The sequence below is a fragment of the Canis aureus genome, chromosome 12, assembly GCF_053574225.1.
Source record: "Canis aureus isolate CA01 chromosome 12, VMU_Caureus_v.1.0, whole genome shotgun sequence".
Lineage (NCBI taxonomy): Eukaryota > Metazoa > Chordata > Mammalia > Carnivora > Canidae > Canis > Canis aureus.
In genome coordinates this window covers 4241468-4254055 of record NC_135622.1, presented here as the reverse complement: position 1 = coordinate 4254055, position 12588 = coordinate 4241468, and the positions used below count along the sequence as shown (strand labels likewise).

The window sequence follows — 12588 nt, the reverse complement described above, 5'->3', positions numbered from 1 at the left end:
CAAATTCTCCCAAAATGGTGTTAAACCTGAATTTAAAAAATGAACACCCAGGGCACTTGGGTGGCTCACTGGTTGAGCGTCTGCCTCCGGCTCAGGTTGTGGTCCCTGGGTCCTGGGATCTGGTCCCATATCGAGCTCCTCGCAGGGAGCCTACTTCTCCCTCTACCTAGGTCTCTGCCTCTCTGTGTCTCCTGAATAAATCTTTTAAATATGAACACCCTAGGTGATTCTGATGCATGTCCTCTCTCGAATGCTTTGAGAAACTAGCATAGGTAGCAAACTCAAACTTGCAGAAGTTCAATGAGGTGAGAGAGTGGAGGGGGAGACTGAAATATCCCTGCATTTTATCATCCCATGTTATAACAAACTAGTAAGTCAAAGGAAACTTAGTTTTCTATTTGTCTTCCACATACTCAGTCTCAACACAGAAAGTAGTCAATAAATACTTTATTGATTAAACTGAATTATAAAAAAAACAAAACAAAAAAAATTTCCTTCTACTACTAAGCCATGCAGGCAGAATCCACAAATGTAACTTCCTGGCCAAAACCCAGCTGATCCACTGTTGGTGTTATATAGTCTTAAAAAAACTACCCATCAAGAAAGTCACAGTATGCAGAGGCCAGGAACCCAGCTCTGCTGAGGCTGGGGCTGCTGTGGAGACTACCAAAGAGAAGGTTAGGTCATTGTAGATAGTTGACCATAGTTCTTGAACTTTCTCAAAGGCAAAGGGTTGACTTCGAAGTCCATTTTAATGTCAAAATGGCATCAGGCAAAAAGCTGGGGAAGAGAAGCCCAAGAGAAGATAGATCCTCAGTTCACTTTTCAGATGCCATGGGTTCACGAAGCTGGCCAAGCTGTTTATGGGCAGGATCACTCCAGTTCACTATATTATAGTGTGCTGGGAGTTAAAAAACCAAAAAATGGAGGTGAGGAGAAACAGGCGTAACAAGTGTCACACCTGTACCACCAGGCCCATCACATCTTGAGCATGTCCCAGTCTGTGAAAGCCTACTAAAATAGGATTACCTAGAAAAAAAAAAAACCACATTGTTTATAAATCCATTTCCCCTCATTTTATTAAATGTCCCACTTATATACATTTTAAAGATGAACCATTTACAAGCCTGTGCAGGCTGCCTCCTTGGCTCCCAGGAGGGACATGTTGCTGAAAGCCTTGGGATGGAAGGTGTAGCTGTGGGAAAGCTGGCCTTGGGTTTTTGTTCCTTTTCTCTGTATGATACAGTACATTTCAGTTTATAACTGTGAGTACATACAGTTAAAAAAAATCCCTCATGCAAATTGTAGAAACATTTTCTTTCCTTGAAGCTGGCAGTGAAAAATAAAGATTCATGTCTTTCTTTGTGCACACCCCTGTGTGTTTCTTCTTCAGGTCACATTCTTCTCTAAGCATTAAGAGGAATAAGGAAAGCCACAGAGTAAGCAGGATTTCAACAAGTGGTCTTATTTTTAAAGTTCAACACTTAACTTCTTGCACAATTAGCTCCTGGATGTAGGACATGTGATCTCTTGAACAGGCATGCTGTCCACTTAACATGATGAAGACCCATACACTGGCTTCCACCCTAACACTGTGTGATCACCTCAGTACCTCTTGCTTGCTAATGACACATGTATGATCCTTTGTCCAGAGTAATGGTGTGAGCATGGGAAAAGGGGCCAAAGATCCCAAGTGCAAAGAATACTCATTTTGTCATGTTTTTGTTGGAGGGAGGGTGGTGAGGAGAAACAAATCTAATTCATCATTCTGGATGAGAGGTGGTTTCATGCATTTTTTTAAAGCCACAATTTTATATCTCTAAGAGTTGCTGTAGAAACCAACATCTCTGGAGAGGGAAGGAAAGAAAGGAGAAGGAAGAGAGAGTTCAGTGGGATTTTTTTCCATTTTCGTTTTTATATAAAAGTGTTAAGACCACAATGAAAAAAGTTTTATCCATATATATAATAAACCAGTTTGTGAGCTACATATTTTTTTGTCTTTCCCATCTTCAGAAATGTTCTCACATTGACAATGGTTGAATAACATGCCCAAAGACACTGCCACACAGTAAAACAAAGAGAAAAACCCAGATGTACTATGATACAATTGAGGTAAAAGGGGAAACAAAAAAATTAACATTCGCCCACAAAGAATTTTTTTTCTTTTTCTTGATTTTGTCAGAAAAATACCAAACAGTGATTTAAATTAAAAAAAAAAAAAAAAAAAAGTCACTAAAACCTGTTTTTAGCAGAAGTGAACGACCAATGGGCCAGCTCCTTGGCTCAGATGGGATCACTACTGGTATTCCTAATAATCCACAAATCCACAGGGAAACAGAAGTCAACATGGGGGGTGGGGTGGGGAGTGGTGGCATAAAATTAAAAAATATAAACGAAATACCCCACCTGGCATAACCCCTTTTCCCTAAATTCCTCTACCCCCCCTTCACACTTTCCCACCCCCACTCTGCACCCACTCATGACCCCAACACTCAAATTTCCATCAGATCTAGGTCGGCTTCTTCAAAGCCATAAAAAGACTCGGTCTCGCTTTCGCCCTCAAAGAGCTGATGAAGGCTTTCAGGCTCAATTGTCTCTTCAGGAGATGACCTGGGTCGGGGAGTGGAAGCTGAGGGTTCCTCAGACTGTTCCCCACTCAGCTTCAGTTGCTCCTCTAGGGATGCAATGAGCTCCTCCTGCATGTCAGCATTTCTTGTAGGCGAGTTAATGTTGCCATCAGGGCCAGGCAGAACGCTAGCCACGAGGAAGGACCGCTGTACCAGCTCTGGACAGTCCCCAATGACGCCCAGCACCTCAGCCAGCCAGACCAGCACCAGTTGAAGCAGGACATCGGAATCGCATGCAGTATCTGCCATTTCCCGGGCCTGCTCCTTCCACTTTTTGTGTAGGAAGTTCTTGACAGTTCGTTTGATGCATACATCTAACGGCTGGATTTTGGAGCTACAGCCTGCTGGGACCACTGCGGGCAAGGTGCTAGAGGCACTAAGCATAGCCAGCACCTCTTCCGACAAGTGAGTGCGGTGACAGTCCATCACAAGCATGCCTTTGCTACGCTGGCAAGCAGTGTGCTTCTGCCACACCCGAGCTGACCACAGCTCCATGATCTCATCATCACTGTAGCCACTCTCCTTTGCCTCTAGCAATATCGAGTCTGGCACATTAGCAGGTTGATCCATTTGTCCTCGGTAGAAAACCAGGGTGGGGAGGACAGCGCCGTCTGCCAGAATGGCCAGCACCACATCACACCAAGGTTCCCCTGTGCCCACTGTCTGCAGGGCATTCTCCTTCCGGTCATCACTGCTCAGCACCTCTGTATCTAGGAACAAGGAGATCTCATCAATGGCCACAATCATGGACAAGGGTAAGTCCTGGTTGTGAATCTGTCGTTGTACGAATTCAATGAAGAGTCCTGCATTCTCTGCCACATCCTTCGGTAGGGTATGGGCCACAGCTCGCCGGGCATGGGGAGTCAGGTGGTGCCGGAGCATGAAACGCACAGCCCACTCATATGAGATTTTAAAACCCCCCTCCAAAGAACGTCCTATTTTGGTGGCCTTCTGGAACAAGGTCTCCTCATTCACAGGTAGCTGCTGCTCTCGCTGAGTTAGCACCCACTCAGCCAGCTTCTCTTCTGCTTCTAAGCTCAGATATTTGCCCTCCAGATTCTCCCCCTGGGAGGCCTGGAAGCGCCGAAGCCAACGCCGGATCCGTCGTTGGGGATTTCGGAAGTGTTCGGCGGCCTGTTCTGTATTGCAGCACAGGGCAAACAGTACCACACGAAGCTTCTTCACAGACAGCTGCTCCTTCTTGCCAACCCCACTGCCATTACCGCCCCCTGTTGCCTGCTCAGGCTCCTGGATGACTGGGCTCCCTTCATCCTGGTCATCAACATTCAGACATTCAGCCCCCTCTGCAGCCAAGGGCAGAAGGGCTAAAGGCTGGGAGTGGGTTGGGGTTGGTGGCGGGGTTGCGGTTGACGCTGGTGACGGGAGTGCTTGGGTCATAGGAGTCGGAAGCTCTTCAGGCTCAGCTGAGGTGGCCCCGCCAGATTTCACAGTGGCAGTTTTATTAGAGGAGAAGGCAGGAGGAGGATATATATTCTTCAAGCTCCGGTCATGTACTCGGTCACGAGTATGGCCATGTCTAAAGGATTTAGCAAAGAGGAAAAGAAAGCTCAGTTAAACTAGGGAAATGAAATACTAATAGTAGCAGTGATAGTAATAAAAAGGATGAAACACATTGAAAATAGAAATTAAACCATGAAGTAAGTTTGTTACCTTGAGTGAGACATCCAAGTGAATCCTATGGGAAATGAGACAATAAAGAAATGTTAACTCAGAGAAGAAACAAGCCCCCCAGTCCTATATAAATGTCCAGTTGGAATGGTTAATCCCTTCCAATGTAGTGATGTCTATCTCAACAGTGAAGGAACTAGCGCAGGCAGAGATGCTCCTGACTCCTATGGTAAGACTTGTATCCTTATTTTTTTCTCTTGTCCCACTAACTCCCATCTCTACTACTTACCTCGTGGTAGGATGCTGCTGGATCTGTGAGAGGGGTTGAATACCAGATGCTTGGCCATGGCATCTCCCACAGAGGTAACAAAGGTACATGAAGTGCAAGCCAGCTTGATTCCACTAAGAAAAAGAATCCAAGAGTATATAAAACAAATACAACAGTCACAAGAGGGATAAGATCTGAAGCTTAACAACTTAAGAAAAAAGACTGTCCTTTCTCCTCTCTAATTAATTCACATATCCCCTGAAAGTTAATTAAAAGGATTTAATATAAGAACATTAAAAAAATCAAGAGACCATCAGTAAATTTTTCCTTACCTCACAGAATTTTTAAACAAAGCCAAATACTTAGGGCTCTTGCGTGGAACATGATTGCTGAGAAAGACAAAGAAAAAGTAGCATGAGTCAGAGGGTTCTGATCATTAAATGAGATCACCAGTCTTTGACAATATCCCAACAAAAGAGATGGCTCTTCAATCCATCCTCACCTCAACTCAAATCACTTTCCCTATCATATTAATATTCCCTTTTAGTATGCATATGAATCACCAGGAGAGTCATTAAGACACATTCAGCCTGAGTAGCCTGGGGGTGGAGAGCAGAGGCTGAAGTTCTAAGCTGGTCTTTAGGCCACACTCTAAGTAGCAAGGTCCTACAAAATTAGAACACAGGCCATCAGAGCCAAATGAACACGGGTTTGACTCTTACCCGGCTAGAAGAGATGGACAAACAGCTCTTAAGAGTTGAAGGAGGGAATGAAATGAGTTCTGGAGAATCTGTACTCTCAGACAGGATCACTGGTTTAACCATGACTTACTTGATCATGTGGTTGGCATAGGCTCGAGAGCAGCAGGTGCTATAGCGACACAGAGAGCAGTGAACATAGGTAGGGAAATGATTAGGGAAATCTGGGATTTCAAAGCTGCACTCCAGACACGTCTGCCGGCCCATGACACTCCTATCAAGAAACAACAAAAAATTCTTGTTATTGCCCTGGGAGTGTTCAAATTGTGGGGGCTTCAGACAACAGATCCTGCTAAAGGCTACTAGATTACACTGGCTATAGGAACAGTTGTGTCCACCCAGCCCCCAACCTCCAAAAGGTGGCACTGACATTTTCCTAACAGCTCTCTTCTGAATGTTGCGCCGGACAGGGGGATAAAGGAAGACAGGCAGGGGGTCTGTTGAGGAGGTCAGTGGTGCTGCCTCCTGCAAGGTGCTGGGAGATGCATCATTGGAGGAAACAGGAACAGTTCGTGGCTGCCCTCGGGAAGCCCGGATTGTCACCTGCGAGCCAAGGGAAGGAACAATTTAGACACTACCCATTGTAAATCTCAGAGTACTGATATTCCTCCCCTCTTGGATTTATGAAAGAAATGTTGACAAGCCCTTCACCTTAGTGCCTGGTTTCAAACCTTCCAGCTGCTTGGGTTTACGGAAGGTTTTGTGGTGCTGAAGCTTGTGTTCAATTTTGTCCTTGGCAAAGAGAAACTGCAGCCGGCATTTGTTGCAGTGATAAACATTCCTCTTCTGAGGAGGGAAAAAGAAAGAGAATCCCTTAAAGGTTCCCAATGTATTTTTGTCCCTGATGAGATGGTAGATTAATGCTAACAATCACTCTTCCCCACCTTTCTATGGATAACTGAACAAGGAAGAAAAAAATACACAACACGACACCAAAACCTACCATTGAGAATCATCACCTCCCATGGTCCCAAAGAAAGGCAGACTCAGCCAGAATGACTAGGTCCTCCAACCATCTCTTCCTGACTTGGTTTAACAATGTGGATTAGTGGCTTCAACTTTATTTAGCCCTACTTTGTCTTTACAATGCAGACAGTGCTACCTACTTCTGGAGATTCTTTTCTCTTATTTTCTTTTTGAACACAGTAAAATGTATTATGTGATTTTTAAAAAATCATACTTTTTATTCCATACTCCTTCATGTTTTAAGTTTGCCTTCAATTCCAACCCTCCATCCCTTTGCACAGAAACAACTTGTTACCAGTTTCTTGGGTATTTTTTCATGGACAATCTATGCGCATAACCATATAACACACACACACACACACACACACACACACACACACATCTCAAATCACCACCTCCTTGTTTGCCCTTTCTTTTTTTTTCTCAACACGAATGACGGTATTTTTCTATCCCTTGCTATCTTTCCATTTAACACATCAATATATATGTAGATATGCACTTGTCCTTGTGAGACACATCTGAAGATTCCGACTGCCTACTACTGAAGTCCTTCAGAAACAGGAACCAGGCCTATGGTTTTCTTCCCAGGATATCAAGGCCCCATTACCTGAGTACAAGGGACAATTTCCATGCTGCTCTTTGGAAATACACATGTGGGGGATTATAGGCAGTCACCTCTGTGCAAATGAGTGTGTGAGCCCAAAGAGGGAGCTCACATATGAGAGTGCAGACATGGGCAAGTATCAAACACAGGTGTACCCAGCTGGTTCTCCATTTTGTGCCTTCCCTAAGTACCTTCACTCTCCTCCTCTAGTGGCTCCTTTCTTGAAGGAATTTAAAACAAGACTCTATTTATTCCACTTTAAAAACAAAACACAAAAGCAACAACAAATTCTCTGATACCTCTTCCTCTGGATCTGCTATCCTCAGTCTTCCCCTTCTGAAACTTTTAAAAATAAGTTGTCCCCATTTTCTCACCTCTTCATTCATCCTGCTGAAATCTGACACTCACTCTGCTAACCAACCACATGGTTCCATCAATGCTGCTAAAGGCTGGCCTCTAAGTTTCTATGTTGCTGACATCTTCCTGCAACATTCTGATCACACCCTTTTCTTCAAAACTTTCCTCCCCTCAGCTTCCTTGACATCAAGTCTCTTCTGCTTTTCCTCCTAGGTCTACTATGGCTTTGTAGAGAGAGTCTTCAGAGGTTCATCTTATTCTCAATTGGGGGTGAGGGAACATGGCAACTTCTATGTTTAAAATCACCTGATTCATTTAATAATGATTCCTAAGTATGTATTCCACAACCCAGGCTTTTCTCCTAGGTTTCAGACCTATATATCCAACTATTTGTTTAGTAGACAACTACAGCTGCTGTCCACAGACATTGCTAACTCAGAATATCCAAACGCATAATCCCTACTTCCGCTGTCAACCTTAGTTTCTACAGTGTTTCTATCAGTACATAGTCTTACCATTCATTTTTTCCCAGAACAGAATTTTAAGCACTATTCCTAATTCCTTCCTCACTACCTTCACTGAATCCTTCACTAAATCATAAATACCACTTACTTTCTCAATATCTCTCAACTCTATCTTCTTCATTTCAAAGCCAATAGCTACTACTGTCCCTCACCTAAACCAAAAGAGCCTTTGGCGTGTCCCCCTAACTCTGGTCTTAATCTCTCCTTTCAATTCATTCTCCTAGTGCAGCCAGAGTACTCATAACTTAAACAAATTTGAACCTATCACTCAAGAACTTAAAAAAGTTCCCTTTAATGCTTCCCGAATGACCTCCCTTTTCATGCCTTGCAAGATTCTCCACCACCTATTTCCTAACTTCCAACCTCCTCCTATACCCCACACTCCAAACACACTGAACTTCCTTTAATTCTTTGAACCTCCATACTTTCATTCTGTGCTTGGAGGACACTGTTCTTCCACTCCACTTCACTTCCTCATACTTCAGGTGGCTCCCAAAATAGGTACATGCTTTTCTATATCTTATACTTCCCCTAACACAATACTCTCCACGTTCTACTTTACCATTTGTCTTGTATTAACACTAAATTCCTGGCACCTAGCTTAGTGCACGGCACGTAACTGAAATTTGGGAAATTTTTGCAAATACACTTACTGTATCTTCCTACCAAAATTATCTGACTAGCTCAGCCCTGGCCCCAGCATCCACTAAATTAAAAAAAATGAGAATATGGGAATTGCTTGGTGCCTGGTACCTGGTGCCTCATGTAATGCTGCTGGAATGCATTGCCATTTTTGAAGACCTTCAGGCAATAAGGGCAGAGCAGATGCCGAGTATCCTCATGGATCATCCGAAAATGGACATCTACCTCAGAGTAGAGTGAGGAGCGATACTGACAAACCTGAGTCACATAAGAGGGAAAATAAGCTAAGAGTGAACAACTAAGGCCTTAAAAAAAAGAGGCAGTAACAGAAAATGTCAAAATAAGAGGAAAAAAATAAGTTTTCCTAAATGTATAGAAATCAAATTATTATTCTGACTCTGTAATGAAGGGCTGTTTGTGATACATTCAGCTGTGGGTTAAGATTAAAATGGCGGAAGGTGGGATCCCTGGGTGGCGCAGCGGTTTGGCGCCTGCCTTTGGCCCAGGGCGCGATCCTGGAGACCCGGGATCGAATCCCACATCAGGCTCCCGGTGCATGGAGCCTGCTTCTCCCTCTGCCTATGTCTCTGCCTCTCTCTCTCTCTCTCTGTGACTATCATAAATAAATAAAAATTAAAAAAAAAAAAAAAAAATGGCGGAAGGTCAAGAAAGTCTGAGAACAATCCACTTTGTGACTAAGAGGAGCAAAGCTTTCTTTGTCCATCTCTAGAGGGCAGTTCAGGAGACACACTCCTGTAGTACATGTGTATGTTCTCTGACTAGGTTCCCTGGCTGGGTACATGCACATGTTCCTTTAATGGTTTTCTCTGGCATAGAAAATCCTGAGAATGGACCCTATGTCTATTATTTCTTCTGGATCTCTGCAGTATTCCTAAAATTGAGTGAGAGTATACAGTAGGTATTCAGCAATGTGCATTAGTGGATTTTCTGTATTCAGCCTAAGAGCAAAATGGCTGAAGCTCCCTAGAGAAAAAGGCAATACCTGGCAGACATAAGGCATCTCTCCAGGCTTATGAGTATCCTTCATATGTTGGAGAAATAGTGGCTCACTCTCAAACGCCCACTCACAGATCTTGCACTTGGCTGTAAGAAGAAAAATAATCAATAAATCCAACTGAAAATAAGACCAAAGTCCTGCTGACTCAATCTTGATTTTCCCTGACTTCTCTATTTTTACTTTCAATAGTCAGTACATCATTAAGTCTCTTCTTTCTTTAAAATGGATCTGTCTTGGGGCACCTGGGTGGCTCAGTGGTTGAGCGTCTGCCTTTGGCTTAGGGCGTGGTCCCGGGGTCCTGGGATTGAGTCCCACATCGGGCTCCCTGCAGGGAGACTGCTTCTCCCCACTTCTGTGTCTCATGAATAAATAAAATCTTTAAAAAATATATAAAGAAATAAAATAAAATGGATCTGTCTTAACATCTGTATTGCTGCTAACAGCAAACCTTACGCCTTGAGCTCAGCCTTCTTACTAAAGCTCCATTTCAGGTTTTGAACTGTCTACAAGACATTTTAATTGGATATTCTACCACCAACTCTAACTTAATTTAGCCTCCTCCTGATTCCATTGTTTCCCTTCTCACTTCCCCACCCCCTCCTGCACTCAGGCACTATCTCCGAGTCTACACCCCTGTGTTCTGTCACTATTATTTCATAATGTATCTAGCAATGGTCATTTTGCCATTCTCACAGACAAAAATTTAGTAAAAGCCCACATGATTTCCTACTACTAATCAGCTGGCTTCCAATAATACCTCATGTCTCTACAATAAATAAACAGTGTCTATGCTTTACATACCATTGCCAAGTGAATTATTTTAAATTACTACACTGCTTCATTCCTCTGCTCAAGGATAAATAATGATCTTCTATGAATAATTCCACAAACATCTACTAAATGAGTACAAGAATTTGTCCTCAAAGGACTGACAATGGTGACAGAAGTTCTTGCCTTGTTATGAGTTGTTGAGGTAATTAAACTTTGAAACTGGTCATTTTGTCAAGCTTATAAAAGCTGTAATTCTGAGTAATAAAAATTTGAATTGCTAAATATATTTTGAATTAAACAGGCACAGTAAAAAAATAAATAAACAGGCACAGTAATTGTTTTTCTGTCACTGGGATTATTTTCAGGTTTTTGCAAGTATGGAAATTGTAAATTTAAAGCTTTGAGCATTTACTGGACCATGTCCAACCCGTTTCCCCACAAGAGTAAAGTTGAAATGATCCTTTAAAGTGTTAAACAAACAAAAACCAGGGATTCTTGATCTGGGGTCCATGTTCGATGCCTCAGGGAACCTCAGTATCCCCTGAAATTATTTGCAAAAGAATAAAATCTTTATTTTCTGGGAAGAAGTTTCACAAGTTCTGTGTTTATCTCAAAGGGTTATGGGAACCCATTTAGAAGCACTGGCCAGAGATTCATTAGATGCTACAAAGATACAAGTAAATAAAAAATTTTGTCTCAAAGAATGAACAGAAGCTATAAGATATATAAGCTAAATGTTGAAAGAATAGGAGTTTCTCAGACAGAGGGACCAAGAGAACAGTAACAAAGGCACAGAGGTGTGGAAGTACATTACATGTTTGGGAAATAGTGTCAACTAAATGACAATATTTTCTTCTTCTGCCCCTTTGCCTCTTAATTCAATTTGTTTGTCATTTATTGTTTTCTTCTTTTTCTAGAACACCTTTTAAATATAGGTGCTTTCCAACCTTCTGTCCTAAACTTTCTTATTCTGAGTTCTTCCTGGCCAATCTCATTCAACCCTGAAGCTCTTCCTACAACCTATATATCAGCTCTCTTGGTACAGCTGTCATACAACATCAATAATGACAACACTTATTAAAGTAACTTCTAACACATAAACACCATGCTAAGATTTATATATATTATCTCATACCAAGAAAACCAGTGAGCTAGAAACCTAAGCCATCAGTGGATTTAAAACGTATCTAGTAACTATCCCCATCTATTCTAATTCCACACTGGAGCTGGTGTGGAAAAAAATTCAAGAGACGGGATTAACCGATTTTGCAAAGTGGCCACCATAACATGGTCCTTCCTAGCACGATTACCCTCATGTCTTTAACACCTAACACAGTCTTACTTTGAGAATAGGAGTGAACTACTACCGCTTCTGCTTTCTGTTCTCCAAATTATGAAAGAAAGGATAGGGGCACCTGACTGGCTCAGTCAGTTAAGCGTCCAACTCCTGATTTCATCTCAGCTCCAAGAATTGAGCTCTGAGTCAGGTGTCCCATTCAGTGGGGAGTCCGCTTGTCTCATCTCCCTCTGCCTCTCCCCCTGCTCGCGCTTGCACCCTCTCTAAAATAAATCTGAAAGAAATGAAAGAAATGAAAGAAAGAAAGAAAGAAAGAAAGAAAAAAGAGAGAGAAAGAGAAAGAAAGAAAATAGAAAAGAAAGAAAAGAAAAGAAGAAAGGAAGAAAATATACACCTTTCTAAGGCTCAGCCAACCTCATCACTCCATATATTCCAAGACTTTACCAAGCAATTAGTTCGCCCCTTTGATGAGTCATTTTCCACACAGGATCCTCCCCTGACATCTGACCATGGGTAAGAATCCTTCCCTCAAATCTACCCCTTCTTCAGCCTACTGCCCTTAAACAAGTGTGAAGAAAAACATAATGCTATTAAGAGTACACTATTACTGTAATCAAGTGTAATGATCCATTGATGTTTCAGGAAATTTGAAAATGGACTAGGTATTGGATGATATTAAGGATTTATGATTGCTGCTATTAGGTCTTGACAAAGATACTATGGATGTATACAGATAAAGGTCTTGATTTTTAAGAGATACATAATCATTTGAGGGTAAAATGTCATTATGTCTAATTTTAAAACACTTCAGAAAATAAAAGGAAACTTTTTTTCCCTTCAAAATTAAAAGGAAAGTAACGGGTCCAAAATATTAACATTAAAAAACAAGCTACTGTCATGAAGGATCTGCCATGGGTGCAGGAAAGAGGACTTATACAAAAATCTAAGAATAAAACTGATACATACTAAAGTATAGAAAAGTTATTTACCTTTGAGTTAGCATTTTCTCAGGTTTTTGATCAATATAAATTTTAAAAGTCATGATACTCAAAAATTAAAAGTCAGACATAACAGAGTGGTTAAGTGAAGAGAAAAAGATTGATTAGGTTCTGATTAGGTTTTTTCCC

At 41.9% G+C, this 12588-nt stretch overlaps 1 protein-coding gene across 5 annotated transcripts in view; it reads right to left on the bottom strand.

The window, feature by feature from the left end:
• Positions 1–432: 432 nt before the first annotated feature.
• POGZ (pogo transposable element derived with ZNF domain) overlaps positions 433–12588 on the bottom strand; it is a 46734-nt gene continuing 34578 nt past the window's right edge. For all 5 annotated transcript variants that reach the window (XM_077842260.1, XM_077842259.1, XM_077842262.1 and 2 more), the window contains 9 exons: positions 9379–9479; positions 8487–8633; positions 5934–6068; positions 5653–5825; positions 5356–5496; positions 4857–4913; positions 4546–4658; positions 4299–4323; positions 433–4164 (listed from right to left, as the gene is read on the bottom strand). In XM_077842260.1, coding sequence (XP_077698386.1) covers positions 2493–4164; positions 4299–4323; positions 4546–4658; positions 4857–4913; positions 5356–5496; positions 5653–5825; positions 5934–6068; positions 8487–8633; positions 9379–9479 — 2564 coding nt within the window. In that variant the 3' untranslated portion in view covers positions 433–2492. The remainder of the gene's footprint in view (positions 4165–4298; positions 4324–4545; positions 4659–4856; positions 4914–5355; positions 5497–5652; positions 5826–5933; positions 6069–8486; positions 8634–9378; positions 9480–12588) is intronic.